Genomic DNA, 15,176 nt, shown 5'->3' with positions numbered 1-15,176 from the left:
ACAAGATGAGGAAACAGAATTTTGGAAGACCTGTGTTCTTTTTTTTTTTTTAATTAACAACAGATTATGTACAACAAGATGAGGAAACAGAATTTTGGAAGACCTGTGTTCTTTTTTTTTTTCAGACTCAGAGAAAAGATTGCTCATAGGCATATATTACAAAGCCCATACTCTTACAATCTAACATGAAGTGGTTAAAATTCACAGTAGTGGTTAAAAAAAGACAAGTCCAGTATTTATTTATTTTCTTTCCTTTTTAAATCATGTAAAATATCAGAAAGAAATACAAAGTGGAAAAAATATACAGGAAAGTTTGCAATGATTATAACAAAAACACATTTGTGTACCATTGATTGATTCAGTCATAAAAGCCAGATTAAGAAACATTCAAGTTTTCTTAAAACATGAACAGAAAAGGTGATCTGACATTTAATATTCTTGACTAGTAGGCCTAACAGTTGTTGCTAAATCAAGAAAAAATGAAAAAGATTTTAGAAAAGCACACATGATTTAAACAATTGTAAAATAATTTTACGTATTAACCTCCTAGGACCTGGCGTCCACATATGTGGACATCACATTTTGGGTTATTTAGACCAAATTACTGAATTTTGCTCTACAGGGGCCTGATATCCACTTACGAGGACATTATACTGCTACTGTTCTATCGAAGTTTTAAACGAATATCCTCATATTTGGCTCTTTTCTTAAAAACAAAAATAAGGTTAAAAGAAAAATCTGGTAATTCTTTTGTTTTTACATTCATCGGGTCCCAATATGCCCAAATATCAAAGAGAAATTAAAAATGTATGCAGTGGAAGAGTTCGGGTCTTAGGAGGTTAAATATAAGTACCATTTATTTGGTCTTGGCTCTAGGTTCAACTGAGTTGCTCCTGCATGTGTGCAGTCTTTTAACTTTCCAATCCAAATCTGTCCTGAGTACAACAAACCAAAAGGTGGCACCAAAACTCATCTCTGACAAAATCAGTCTTCATTTAATTACTTTCTAATAACTTGAAACCTCAGTCTTATAGAAAGCAAACAATAAATATTTTTCATTTTTAATATAATTAAATATAGAGTAGCTTTAATAAAAATAAATTAGCTTATTTTGCCATCCGTGCTCCATCTGTCTTCTTTAATGTACCATAATACATTTGCAGAAATGAAGGATGCGGCACCTGTTACGTTTGTCTGATGCAGTTTTTAGTTTGCAAACTAAACACGATCAAATTTGATCTGACGCTTGCCATGCACACAACTGACAATCTTTTCATGAGATCTACATTATGAAGAAATGCTACATTTTTAGTAAGGCGGCAGATGTTGCCTTTCAGTGCATTACGCAGTTGTGTATGTGGTTGGTCATGTGGTTCCCTTATTTAGAAAGCAGCCCTTCATCTTGATGTGATAGGCATAAAAGCCGAGTGAGTGAGGTTCTCTTTTGGACATTTTCTGGGTACAAGTCAGGTGTGAACCCAGAGTCTGTGACCTGTAGAAGTCAGCGTGGGAATTGCAGCAGCCACAGCGACTCAGCAGCAGACGCACGTCTTTCCTGAAAGCTTGTGTGAAGATGGTGTACAAGAAAGGATTGCAGAGGGAGTTGATAGGATAGAAGAGAATGAGCAGGATTTTCGAGTGAGACACAGTTATGAGGGGCATATGCAGGGCTGCAGAGATGGCGAAGAAAGAGATCGGTGCCATGCAGAGAAAGTCAGTGAAAATGAGCACAGCCATGCGCTTGGCAATCTTGGTGTCTCCACGCCGGGTGGAGTGCTCTGGGTTGTGAACACTGAGATACATGCATATGTAACAGTAACAAACCACGAGGAAAGCAACAACATTGAGAATGAGCACAGCCACCACATAAACCTGAGCGCCGAGTGTGTTGATATCCATGGGCAGACAGATGCTCACTTTGCTGTAACTACTGACCCCCACAAGAGGGAGCAGGGCAACCAGCAGAGAGAAAGCCCAGCCTCCTACCATTATGGCTGTGACATGATGCATGCGCAGCCTCTTGTTGACATGCATGGCATTGGTAATGGTATGCCATCGTTCAAGACTAATCACAGTCAACGTGTATACCGATAGCTCGCTGGCAAACACAGTCAGAAACCCTGCTATGCCACATCCAGGACCGGTCTGCCAGTCTGTGGCGTGATTGTAGTACTCATGACGGGAATGGTAGTCCATGAAGGCAATTAGGATGAGATAAAGCCCCATGCACAGGTCGGCGAAGGCCAGATTACACATGAGAAATCTGGAGACTGTGAGCTTATGGTGGCCAATTAGCAGGATGACCAAAACAGCCAGGTTACCGGCCACAGCGAAAACCGTAATGATCCAGGTGAGACAGCGCAGGAAGGAAAAGCCCAGTAGGTCCTCGCAAGGATTAAAAGCATCTGGCTTTGGGGAGCATTTGACAAAAGGGTTGCTAAGACAGTCAAATTCCAGGTCTTGATACTGAAAGTTGATGCCATTGATAAGACTCGTGTCATCAGCAGTCGGATCTCTGAAGAATACACGTTAAAATTAGCATCAAAATCCTAGAATAACAGACAGTAGAGACAGTACGCGTGGTACAGTTGGGATCAGAAGTTTACATACACTCATCGTGGGTGTGAATATCATGGTGATTCCAGAGTGGAATGATTGAACAGCATACATCTTTAATGACAGGTTTGAATCTATTTAGGATTTCCTCTAATCCACCCAGAGTGTATATACATACACCCGAAATAATAGCTGTCTGTCTTTTAAGCATAGTCCACATATTTTCAATAGGGCTGTGGTCAGGGCTTTGGGAATGCCATTTCAGAAATGTATCGTTAGCCTGTTTTATCGATTCAAAAACCTGTTTTGATGTGTGTTTGGGATTGTTGTCCTGTTGGGATACCCAATTCTGTCCATGTTTCAACCATCTAGCTGTTGATTTGAAGGGATGCTGAATGTGTGAGTGTGATGCTACCATCACCATGTTTGACAGTTACTGCGGTGTTCTTAGGTTTGAAACCTTCACCTTTAGTACTCAAACATACGTCTTGTCATTGTGGACAGATAGTCCCATCTGATTACAAACCTGTCTAGAAGGCATTTGGCTACAAATTTCAGCCAACCTTGAAAGTGCTGATTTTGTCTTGTTCGACACACTTTGTGTTTGTGGTGATGTGAAACTTGCTTGATTGTGGAGAGTGACACTGGTTTTCCAGTGTTTTTCCACTGTTTCCGGAGGTTCAAGTTCATGGTCGGCCTGAGCCTTGTTGGTTTCTGAGTTGTTTCTGAACATCCTTTCATTTGAGGGTGACATTTTGGATTTTCTTCCAGACTTTGGCAAAACAGTGATCCATCTGAATAACTTGTTCTCAGTATTGGTCAATCTATAGAGTGCTGTCAAATTATTTTTATGCTGGCAAAGAAAAATGACCAGTTGGAGTCGATCATGATTACTAACAATAAGTTAATTAGCCTCGTCAGGTTAAAAGACATTGTTTTACAATCGGCAACACTTGTTTAAAGATTTAGGTGTGTGTGTGTGTGTGTGTGTGTGTGTGTGTGTGTATACTTTTGACCCTTTTTAATTTATTTTGGATTTTCTCAAATGCTCAAACTTGTGCACCAAATTATTATTATTTTTAAGTCATTAAATATGTATGCTGTAGAATCATTTAACCTTGGAAAAGGAACGGTTGAAAGAAATAAAAAGTCCAAAACAACCATCATATTCGATTCTAAAAACAAAAAGAACAAAAAAAAACCCAAAATTTTGTTGTACAATGACAAAGGGCTATTTTTCTATTTTATTCTATGCTGTATTCACCCATGAGTGCCTGTAAACCTCTGACCACCAACTGTATAATTGGGACATTTCTGGGAGAACAGAAGCAAGCTGTTGCTGTTGTTCTTCTTCCCAGACTTGGACTGTTTTTAAAAAAATAAAGCACACTGGCTTAATTGGGCTCCTGGCATATTAAGGGAGCATCTTCACATACAAAATGTGTAGCAACCAGTAAGATCAAGGTTTAAGACACAAAATGGAGACTTTCTAAGTGACTAGGGAAAAACTTACATTTCTGTATTCATCAGATCACAAAACTTGGTCAAGTTCTTTAAGGCACTTTCCCTAAAGAAGAGAAAGGAATAAAATGGTTAAACCCCTCAAAATATCAACAAGCTCAAGTGCAAATGATCCACCTACTGATGATCTGTATTCACTGGACAGAGCTTTCGACTGTTTATGCAGATGTGAATGGATTTGTTGAATCTCTGGGAGCATCTGTCGGTTACCTTTGTTTCCGCCGCCATGTGTGGAAGGCGCAGCAGTGGCTCGGGTACGTGAGCTCCGCTTCCAGCAGTTCAGCTAGACTTTCCAGTGGAGGGAGGCTCTTTAGAGCATAGGCATGGCTGGCTTTCAGAAATTTAACCTGCCTCAATCCATTAGGGGGGAGAGACCTCAGAGCCGTGGAGGAAACATCCCTGAAAGGCAAACCCGGAGAGAATGCAGACATACATTTCAACGATGATTAGTAAAACAACTATGATTAAAATTCATTGAACTACTTGCAGGCACTAGAAAAGCTTTCGTCTGTCTCGTTGTCTTTCATGGGTCATTTAAACTCTGCCGAGGGCTACAAAGCAACTCGATCCAAGAGAAGCCGTTTGTTGATGTAGACAGTGGAAGACATGCTTTCTGGCAAATTCACTGAATCATCCACAGGTGTTCACAGAGTTCTGGAGACTGTGGCAACAAAGCCCTAATTCATTTTCATATTTATCAGCCAACGAGTAAATCATGCTGCCTCTGAAGAGATGCGCTTTCACGAGAAAGCAACTTTATGAGAATAGAGGTTGCAATTACTGTCTGAATACATTTTTATCTTTAGCAAAAAGACATTCAGGATCTCCTTCCCGTCATTCATTTGACTGCATTACCTTTACCCAAATATTTATTACATCTATAGAACCCAAAAGATCCAAAAATTACTCAAAAGAAAGTTCGTTTTTTTTTTTTTTTTTTTTTTTTAAACATCAACCACAGAGTTGGTTGCAATCAGAGACCTTGCAAGCTGCATGCACCGCAGATTGAGCTATTTGCTTGCTAATCAGTATTCAGCAGTCCTGCCTGCCTTGTTGGTTGTTTACACAGACAGACTGTCACTACCCTAATGTTTATACAATAAAATAAGCACTGTTATGAATATCAATCTCGCTTTGTGACCTAGCTGAAATATAATCACTTTAACTCTCTTTAATTCTGTTGATTGAACACAGCATTGAAAAGTAAATACACTAACTCAAGTGCAATTTTTGAGGTTTTTATGCAATTTCAGTATTTTTCACAGGGAGAGGGGACTTCTTTGCACATGATTGCTGTACATCCAGTTGCAACTTGCAGCTTAAACTGCAAAACAGTGTATAAAATACATCAATTCAGCCATGTAATGATGAATAGCAACATTAAACATAAATGGATTGCATGCTAAATTGCTACTTCTCTGCTTAATCATGTCTTAAAAAAAAGAAAAAAATGACTGAAAATAAAGTAAAAGTGGTGATATTAATATTGTGATTTATTTTTAAAGATGTCATAGCACTATGTCACTCGAACAGAGCGCTTCTCCCTGACTGCTAGAATGGGAGGCAGAGCCTTCAGCTTTCAGGGCCCTCTTCTGTGAAACCATCTCCCAGTTTGGATTTGGGAGACAGATGCCCCCTCTGCTTTCAAGATTAGGCTTAAAGTTTTCATATAGAAAGGACTGGATCAAGTGACCCTGTCTTTTGTCTTCCTGGGCTTACCCCAAACATCTGAAACAGTTGACTGCCCCTCCCTGAGCCTGGTTCTGCTGAAGCTTTCTTCCTGTTAACAAGGAGTTTTTCCTTCCCACTGTCACCAAGTGCTTGCTAATAGGGGGTTGTCTGATTCTTGGAGTTTTCTTTCTATTAAAGTACAGTAGGGTCTTTACCCAACCATATAAAGCGACTATTGTTGTGATTGGGCACCATATAAATAAAGCTGAATTGATATATTAAAACAAGACATCAAAACAATGCACTGAAAGACACTTTCAGGCTGAGATGAGCTGCAGTCTATGGAGATAATTTTGTGTGGAACTGTCACTACCAATCCACTTGTGGGGAGTTTCATGAACTCAAATTACTTACAGAACAGTTGGACCTGTGGCTCCTTCAAAGGCATCTTCTTGAATGTTACGGAGATACCAGTTGTCTCTCAAAACTCTACAAAAGACAAAGAAACAGTATAATGCACACAACACTGAGCGAAACAAAACTTTTTGTTTGCTCAGCTTCACACTGACAGTGATGAGCATTGGGTTTATAAAAAGGGTGCCTGCGCATATCTCATCAACAACAACATTCAGCATTACTGGGACAAAGAAAACAAAGGAATGTAATCTTTGTTTAGTCTTACATTGTGTTTGTTCACTGGTACATTCAGTTTTCATGATTGGGGGGAAAGGAAAGGCCTCAATCTAAACGTTGCACTCCCCAACAGCGTACTGTCAAGCTCAGGTGTTTTTGTTTGTTTAAATACTGATGATCAAAATGCTTACAGCGTGTTGAGCTTTGTCCCATTGAATGCGTGCGATTTTATTTCCTTGAAGCCATTTCTAACCAGGTTCCTGTCAAGGACACAACATTTGAATTTATTTAGCTGTCAGAAGCACCAATCACCAAGGTCAGATAAATGAACATGAAATTTCAGAGACTTATAAATATGCATCAAGAAACATTCCTAGAGAATAGTAACAAATAGTTCCTTTTAGCTTTGATGTGGGGAAAAAAAAGGACTTTAGTTCCCTTACTCACATGTCAACATACTCCTCTGTGATACCCTGGAAGGAATTGGCAGGAATGATGTCAATCTCCATGTTGTCTGCCATGTCTCTGCACACAGAGAAGATAACGCTCACTCAGGCTGTTGGGTTTAATTATCAGTTAGAAAAAAAATATGTATATTCGTAGAAGAAGAAGAAAAAAGAGAGCAGTATGATGAAGTGTGACAGAGTTGAAGGATTTGTTACAGGGTTGGTGGCATCGCGATATCGACGGAATAAAAGTAAAACAGAACAAACAGAGCTAATGACGTGAAGCACCTGCGGTTTTGCAGCATGCAGAAAGACGCTAATCCAGTTTGGAAACACACTATTTCTTTAAACAGGATTACTTACAGGATAATATTTGGCGACAGGGAAGAGATGGTTGTGAAGTCTGGGAAGTGTGCAATGCCCGTGTTAGAGATGCTCCTGTGATGGCAAACAGCAGAGACAGATGATCGTGAGCAGATAAGAGGAAATCTTCAAAGCAAAAAAAAAAAAAAAAAAGACAGGGTGGGAGGGAGGAAGAGTTGCAACATTTCAGAAGACTCTTCTAGAAAACATCACTTTCTGTCCATGACCTTTGACAAGTTTCATTTAATTTGCGGCAGTGAATGCCAAATAAATGAAAAATATCTCCACAGTGACCTTATATTGGATAGAATAGTAATAGCAAAGCATAATAGAGGTCATGAGAGCTTCAAGATTAAAAAAACACAAGTATAATGGTGGTTTGTAGGTAACAAGAAAGTGTCACAATCATAAAAAACCCAAAATTACAAAGTAGGGATGTATGAACAATATAGACAAATGCTCTAATATCAGTGCAGCTGTATTATGTTCAGACTTACAAAGAGAAGTATTTGCAACTTTTTCAATTTCATAAAATTGAAGAAGTTGAAGTGAAAGACTCAAAACTGAATTTTGCAAATCTATTATTTTCTTCCCTAGTCAATAGTGGATTTTAGTGTCTTGTTCACCTCTTAGCCATAATTCTGTTTCTCACTGACAGCAGCAACATTTTCTACCCTCCCAACCTCCCCTAGCTTATAGCCTCAATAAATTGAAATTTACAAACAAAGCTTGTGTAGTTTCCCACTATACTGCTAGAAAAGCTTTATATTCTATATCCTGTGCTGCCTTGTGAATAACAATATTTTCCTGTCACAGTAAATAGTCTGATCTGGATACAAATTCAGTCCTGTGTTTATCAACCTGCCAGTACTTACACAGGACTTGCAGTTGCCTGTTCGGACAGTAATATTTGGATTATGTCTCAGAAGCCTGGTCACCCACCATGACAAACAAAACAATCATTTGACTGCTGCTTGGAAGTCATCGGGACTGAACAAAGATCAAACTTTTCTTCCTGCCTTCCTTGAAACACAACTTTTTAAATTGGTCTACAGTAGAATTATTTTCAGCGTTAACGCAACATATTGTTTTTTTTGTGCAACCTATTTTAGTTTGTTCTGTGATCCTGTAGGAGTGAATGTGAATGTGCTTCTGTAGGAGTCTGCAGTCGGTCAAGTGGATTATTTTTTTTCTTATTTGTTGTGCAAATGTTGATTCTGCTTCGGTTGAGCCTTCAACCTGTGTGTAGGTGTTTACCTACATGTATGCAAGGCTGCGCTTATACACAATGCAAACAAGCCGGATGCTTAGCAGGTACAATGTTTACCATGTACAGAATCTTAGCAAAGCTGGTTTGGAGGCTAACATGTGCTAATTAGGATGCAACGAAGGTGCAGATCAGTCAATAGGGAACATTATTAGATATTTTCTCATGGATTTAGGCATTATGATTTTGCTAATTGCAACAGGAACAACATAGTATCATCGTGAGGCAAACATGAGTGTGTTAATCTAACCAGCAGCTGTTCAGCCCCTCCCCAAATCAAAACAAAAAAAAGGCCTGGCCATTAAGCCATTGGATTCAACATTCAATAGTCTCAACTTTCTATAAAGTTTATATTAAAGTACCCAGAAAATGTACAGTGCCATGCAAAGTCTTGAGCCACCCGTTTTCTTTCTAGGTGCAGTGAATTGTAGAGGCATGTGCAAACATACAAATACAGAATGTAAGGAAAAAACAGAGTTTGCACAGTTCTAATGAGCTTGAAAGTCAGTATCGGGTATGACCACCTTTATTCTTCAACCCTGAACTGTCTTCTTGTAATTTCTTTAAGTAGTCTTCAAAAAGGACATTCAAAACTCTCCTTTGGATGCTGTCTTTTGTTCTGTTTTCTGTCAAGGTGATCCCAAACTACTTCAGTCATGTTGGTGTCCGGGCTCCGGGGAGGCCAAATCTTGACTGATGCTGTTCCACTGTGTATTTCTCTGTTCAGGTATGCTTTTACTGCATTGGCAGTGTGCTTGGGATTATCGTCATGCTCAAAAATCAAGCTGTTGCCAATCAAATGCTTTCCAGATCGTACTTTTCTGTGTTTATAAGTCCATCAATTTTGGCAAGCCCAGAATCATGGCAGAGCCTCCACCATGTTTTACAGATGGCTGTAGACACTCGCTGTTGTATCTCTCTCCAGACCTCTTATGTACATACTGACAACAATCTGAACCAGAAATTTCAAATTTGAATGCATCACTCCATTAGACCTGTTGCAAATGACTTTCATTCCAGTTCTTGCATAATTTGGCACATCTCAACCTTTTCTCCTTCTTTATGAATGACTCAACAGCCACTCCTTCACTAATACCATTTCTGATGAGGCTTGAGAGAATAGTAGATGGATCAGATGCATTTCTCTGATCCTCTGTCTGGGCTTTGCTGAATTTTTTCATATTTTGTAAGGACATGACTTTCAAATACCATTCATTGGCTATAGATATATTTTTAGGCCTGCCACTTTGGGAATCACTTTGTTGGTTAAAAAATATTTTGAATGATTGTAGAACTATTGCTCAAGACTACTTTAAAAAATACAAGACAGTCTGGCTCCTTGGAAGCATAATATAAAGAAAAGGGTTGGCATGAGACTTTTTCACAGTACTGTAGAGTCATATGAAATTCTTAGGTATGGGATCTGTGGTGTTGTTGGTTTCATAGTCAGTCATCTGTGAATTCACATTAATTTGATTTATACTGTTGATAACTGCACTCTTCCTTAATCTTAACAGTCCTCACACCTGAACTAGCACCCATGTCACTTTTATTTAAGGCTTGGTAACATTTGTGTATCACTTTCAACATGAAATAAGTAAGAGCTACACATCATTATTCTGCTGCCTCTTTGTGAGTTGCTCTGCTCACTAAATCACAATTGTTTTTATCAATAACATTTATGTAACATTATAGTATCTCATTGGCTCTCTTCCTATTTTGCAGCATTAAGCCATTTGCTAATTGTGCATTTATGGTATTACACAGTGAGGGAGCATCACTTGCTGCAACACAAACAGGCACAGACTTTAACAGGTAAACTCAGCAATGATATGAATCCCATGTCTGGTTCATATTTAACCACCTGCTAAGTTTATATGAAATGTGCACATAAAAATCAAGCGACTTACAAATATTCCAGCTTGGGCAGGTCAGTGAAGGCGCCTTTTTCAATAAATCTCAGGCTGTTGATATTCTGCACTGAGCTACAGGAAACATATCAGTAATCACAATTTTCTTGTCAGTGGCTGTCAACAAACAAGCATGGAAAAAAAAAAACCCCTCATTCATACGTCAGCTGCTCAAAAAGTCAAGGATTAAACACGTCGCTTTATAATGACAGACTAATCCCGTGAAACCTAAAGGAAATGCAAATCATTTACCAGCTGCTCAAATGAGTAATTGCTTTCATCGTGTTTGAATGGGACATGTGGTGGAGTGTAAAGTGTGACTTACATTTGTGCCAGGCTGTAGAGGGAGAGGAAGGCGTGTGTCTGTATATGTGTGATGCAGTCGCTCTGGGAGATCTCACTGTAGCGCACACACAAGAAAGGCTCTACATCCATCGACATATTAACAATATTTTTAGTTATGCAAAGTGACACAAGTGCTTGTTGCGTTAGAAATGGGACAGAGATGATTGATGGCAAAACAGAGGTACCACCAAGAGCTTCAGAAATACATCAGTGATGCATCTAGGCCAGGAAGACTAAGTGAAGATCTTTAAAAAGCAGGACAAAACAAAAGCGTTCCAAGACAAACAAAGTCAACAAGTCTTCCCGATTTGTCCTTGAACACTTTGTTTTCTGATGGCTGACTTCTTTTTACGAGACGCTCTCCATCTTCCTTTTGCAATCATCGTTTTACTCTGCGGCCCTACTGTAATCAGCCTGCGCTTTTCTTAAAATAACGTCGCTCGGCTTCCATTTCTAGTCGAGAAACAATTAAAGGACTCCATCTGTACCGCATATTATTTGTTTTCTTTTATCCCCTCTCCTGATTGCATTATGTATAGTGTTGTAATTACTGCTTACAGCTCTGGAAAAAAGGCCTCTGCGCATGATCATCTACATGAAGTGGTGCTGTGATTTCAAGGATGCGTCATCGGTGACAAAGGACGAGCAGGTCCTCGTGTCATTCCACCTTGACACGGGTTTTGACAGCTTTTACGACTAACTTCGTTCAGTCTCAAATTTATTTTATCACTGAAGACTACAGTATTTTGCGATGGAGGTTAAACTGAACATGAACCTATCACATGCGAGTACTTTATGTATCTGAGACCGATAAGGCTTGTCCCTGAGCAGCAGAGCAAAGTCAAACGCCCTCAACACCAGCCGGCTCACCCACTGAGCGCTCTCATTAGCAGCTAAAAATGTTTTTTACTTACTCATCAGACTGTTGTGAAATAAATAATAAAGCTCAGTCTGTGAACAACTCGGGATAATGCTACGGTTTTAAGACTGAGTGTCTAGCTGTAAATATGATCAAGTTGAGCCCCGACTGATGGGAAATAAATTCCCACATCTGTAGCAGACATCAGAACCTCTATTCTTCTATACCCACCTATATGCACAGCTTTAGGAAAAAGCAAGTTAAACCCAGTTAAATGATTTTTAATAAACATTTGAGTATCTTTGACAGATCGTACCAGTAAAGGTGGTATATATGAGCTTTTTCAGTCAGCAAACAAATATTCTTCTGGAGAAAAGGTAAGTATACCCGTTAGAACCTGCTGTTCTTTTTTTTAGAATAAAAAACTTCTTTGGTTAGTTGTGTACTGTTTTGTTTTGTTGTTGGCAAATTTCATTACCCCCCCTTATATTTCTGGGCACCCTGTGCTATCACCTGTGGATGAACTCCCTCTGGTGTGAGTGGGTATGATTTGTGGTAAGAGATTTTGGTTGTTTTTTCTAGAGCTGGATTATTTAGCGTTGTAGGTGCAACTTTTTATGGTTGAATTTATACAGATCTGGATCTACTGTGCATGAGGAAACTGATCGTGTCGTAGGTATAGTTGACGTTTTACCACTTTATTTTACACTGTTTTTATTACATGTTGCATTATTTTTTTTCAAATTGATAACTTTTTTCTGTTTTAAAGCTGTTATCGACTGTCTCCAGCTCTCCTTCTTTTTAAATTTAGTTGTAGTTTTGTTTTTGTAAGTCCCCCCCAGGTGTGCAGGCTTTTAGATGTAAACGATTTCTTCTTTAATTGTTTTTTGTGTTTGTTTGTGCCACTTCAGTGCATGGCACACAGGTGAAGTGATTGCAGTGTTTCTGAAATAGGGTGTGACTATACTTGTAGTGCCATTTGTTTGCACTTTTGGTCAGGTAGGTTTCAAGTTACAGCTGGGATATTAGTAGAATATTTGATTTGTTCTGTCTGGGAAGTTTACATGATTTATTGCTGAAATAAATGTTGCTTGGAAATTTATTTCCTTTGGGTATTTTTATTTTACATTTTACCAGCGCCAGAACATGTCTACATTTACGCTGGCCAAGCAGCTATCTTTGATTTGTCTCTACAGATCATGTTAAAAAACTCTCGTCTTTGTGTATACAAACTGTACTTTTTGCTCTTATGTTGTTTTTATACATCAAAGGGTTTTTCCTCCCATTCAGATTCAATTTTTACAGCATAATAGTAGATGGATGCACTTTGACATGAACAAGAGATGCATGGTTCTTTTGCACTAAACTGGGATCTGTTTTGTACTACTCTAAAGCATCTACCTTTGATGAAAACAGGACATTAGGATAATACGCATGGGACCACATGACATGAGCATGTGGTGAATGAACCCTTTAGTTTAGAGGTTGCTGAAAAGACTGATTTCTTCCCTCAAAAGTTTTCACTCTCAATAAACATGAGGCAATGATTTTGAGTAAATTGTAATTGAAACATATAAAATCAAAGGTTTATTTATTCAAATATTTAATCTCTAAGGAAAATGTGCTTGGTGTAAACTTTCATTTGATCATACTCCAATAAATGTTATAAATAAATGATACATTACACATTTTACATTGTATTTATGTAGAAAAAACTTACATGGGAAAATTGAATGTAATTACTTGTGCTGATTTTTTAAATGAGTTTGGTACATGTAGTAAACTCAACAACAACAGATCAAAGTGAAGCAGTTATATTAGGAAATAACAAAAAGATGTTAATTTTTTCCAAATTACCCTCCATTAACCCGGTAAACATGACAACATCTGTTGATTACCTGATAAAGAAATGATCAAAGGATTAAACACATCATAATTATTCTATCTTTATTTCCAAGCAAAAAGCATTTGAGTAATTTTGAAGTAAAACGAAAAAGAAAAAAGCGATGGATGTAATTGTCCTGTAGAACTAATACTGCTCTAGTCCTTCACTAAGTAAAGTACATAAATTTGCCCACCTATAATACCTCTGTATGAGAGGGAAAAAAACTTACATTATTGTAATGTTGATCAACTCCTTGAAGGCATGAGAGGGAACTCTTTTCAAGGGCAGATGAGTGAGCCTTCTGCAAAAGTCATTGGCAGTTAAATCCACATTTTATATGGCTAAGTATAAAAGAAAATGAGAAAACACAAAACTGTCTCTTTAGGTTATCCTTCAAAATTACACCCATTATAAACAAGTCCTTGGAGAAATATTACAGTAACAGTAAAGAGAATATATTCAAGTAAGTGAGAGGTCAGAGCCAATAAGTCTCAAAAAAAGAGGAAAAAAGTTAATAAAGTAGTATAATGGCACTGGTGGGGTCACATGAAACGCCACAGACCCTCTGCAGGTGGATTACAGTGATTTTAGACTCGCGTGGACGCTAGAGCATAAAGTTGGGTTACTTACAGTCGAAGCACGGATGTTGGTCCTGTGCGGGAGGCCAGCTGAGTCTCTTTGCTGCACTGAAACGAGTCGGCGGTGCACCGGCAGATGGCCGGACAGGTATAAGCGCAGCAGGAGCGCGCATTCAGGACACAGGACAGCGCGAACAGGAGCCAGACCGCCCGGAGAGCCATGTGTGACACCGGGCTACTCACAACGGGATTTAAGCAATATGTATAAACTCTGCTGAATTTTCTCACAGCTGAAGCTCAAACACCGCGCTGCACACTTTCATGCTGGTACAAAGGGAAGAAAGGCTAAATAATGTGCGCTTTTAGCGAGCTTCAGGATCCACTGCTCACTTCAGGTGCGCTTTTAATTGCGACTTACTGTCCGCGTGGAAGAGCCAACAAAGTGAAGCACAGGAGAAACTGTGTTTAACAGCCCCAGCCACAGGGATGTGACGTTTAGTGGGTGGGGGATCGTAAAAGCTCTGACAAATGTTAGCATTAAAAGTGATGCGGTGAAGTCACGCTGCCACTCATGTCGAACTAATCCGTTTATACCAGCGCGGGGACGATGACGTTTGGGTTTTCTGTTGTGAGCCAGGCTAATGTAAAGGTTTCTTTATCTCAGTCTTCCTTTTAAAAATTAAAAAAAATTGTGTTCACTCAAAATATTATTAAAAGATTTCTCTCTCTTTTTCACTCAGTCACACAGGCACACACACCCACTGGACCCCTGCAACATTAGAAATCTGCATTTATACAATAACAGGAGCAGTCATCTAAAGGTGAAGACCGTACAATTATACAGAGAAACCCCCACAATCAAACGACCCCCTTTGAGCGAGCATTTGGCGACAGTGGGAAGGAAAAACTAATAGAATTTTGAATGATGAATGTGGAAATGGAGCATGCAGCATGTTCTACGCTGTCCTCTTTAAACACAAAGACTCAGTTCTTGCAGTTTTTCCTCAGTATGATACCACAGACGATTATAAATCAAATTAATCCATATGTGATCAGAGTGCAGACTTCATAAAACTGACCAGAGATGGGCAGTAACGCGTTACTTGTAACGCGTTACTGTAATCTGATTACTTTTTTCAAGT

The 15,176-nt window shown here is 38.9% G+C and overlaps 1 protein-coding gene across 1 annotated transcript; it reads right to left on the bottom strand.

Moving 5' to 3' along the window:
• Window positions 1-108: 108 nt before the first annotated feature.
• On the bottom strand, window positions 109-14,494 carry LOC101467798 (lutropin-choriogonadotropic hormone receptor). Its single transcript, XM_004556031.2, has 11 exons — window positions 14,087-14,494; window positions 13,686-13,757; window positions 10,693-10,767; window positions 10,368-10,442; window positions 7,191-7,265; window positions 6,829-6,906; window positions 6,573-6,641; window positions 6,163-6,237; window positions 4,288-4,476; window positions 4,070-4,123; window positions 109-2,515 (listed from the first exon to the last, which is right to left on the bottom strand). Exons 1-11 carry the CDS (start codon window positions 14,254-14,256, stop codon window positions 1,366-1,368), a joined length of 2,082 nt encoding a protein of 693 aa, XP_004556088.1. The 5' UTR covers window positions 14,257-14,494; the 3' UTR covers window positions 109-1,365.
• Window positions 14,495-15,176: the final 682 nt, after the last annotated feature.

Source organism: Maylandia zebra, linkage group LG13, assembly GCF_041146795.1.
Source record: "Maylandia zebra isolate NMK-2024a linkage group LG13, Mzebra_GT3a, whole genome shotgun sequence".
Taxonomy (NCBI): domain Eukaryota; kingdom Metazoa; phylum Chordata; class Actinopteri; order Cichliformes; family Cichlidae; genus Maylandia; species Maylandia zebra.
This window is presented reverse-complemented; position numbering and strand designations above follow the sequence as displayed.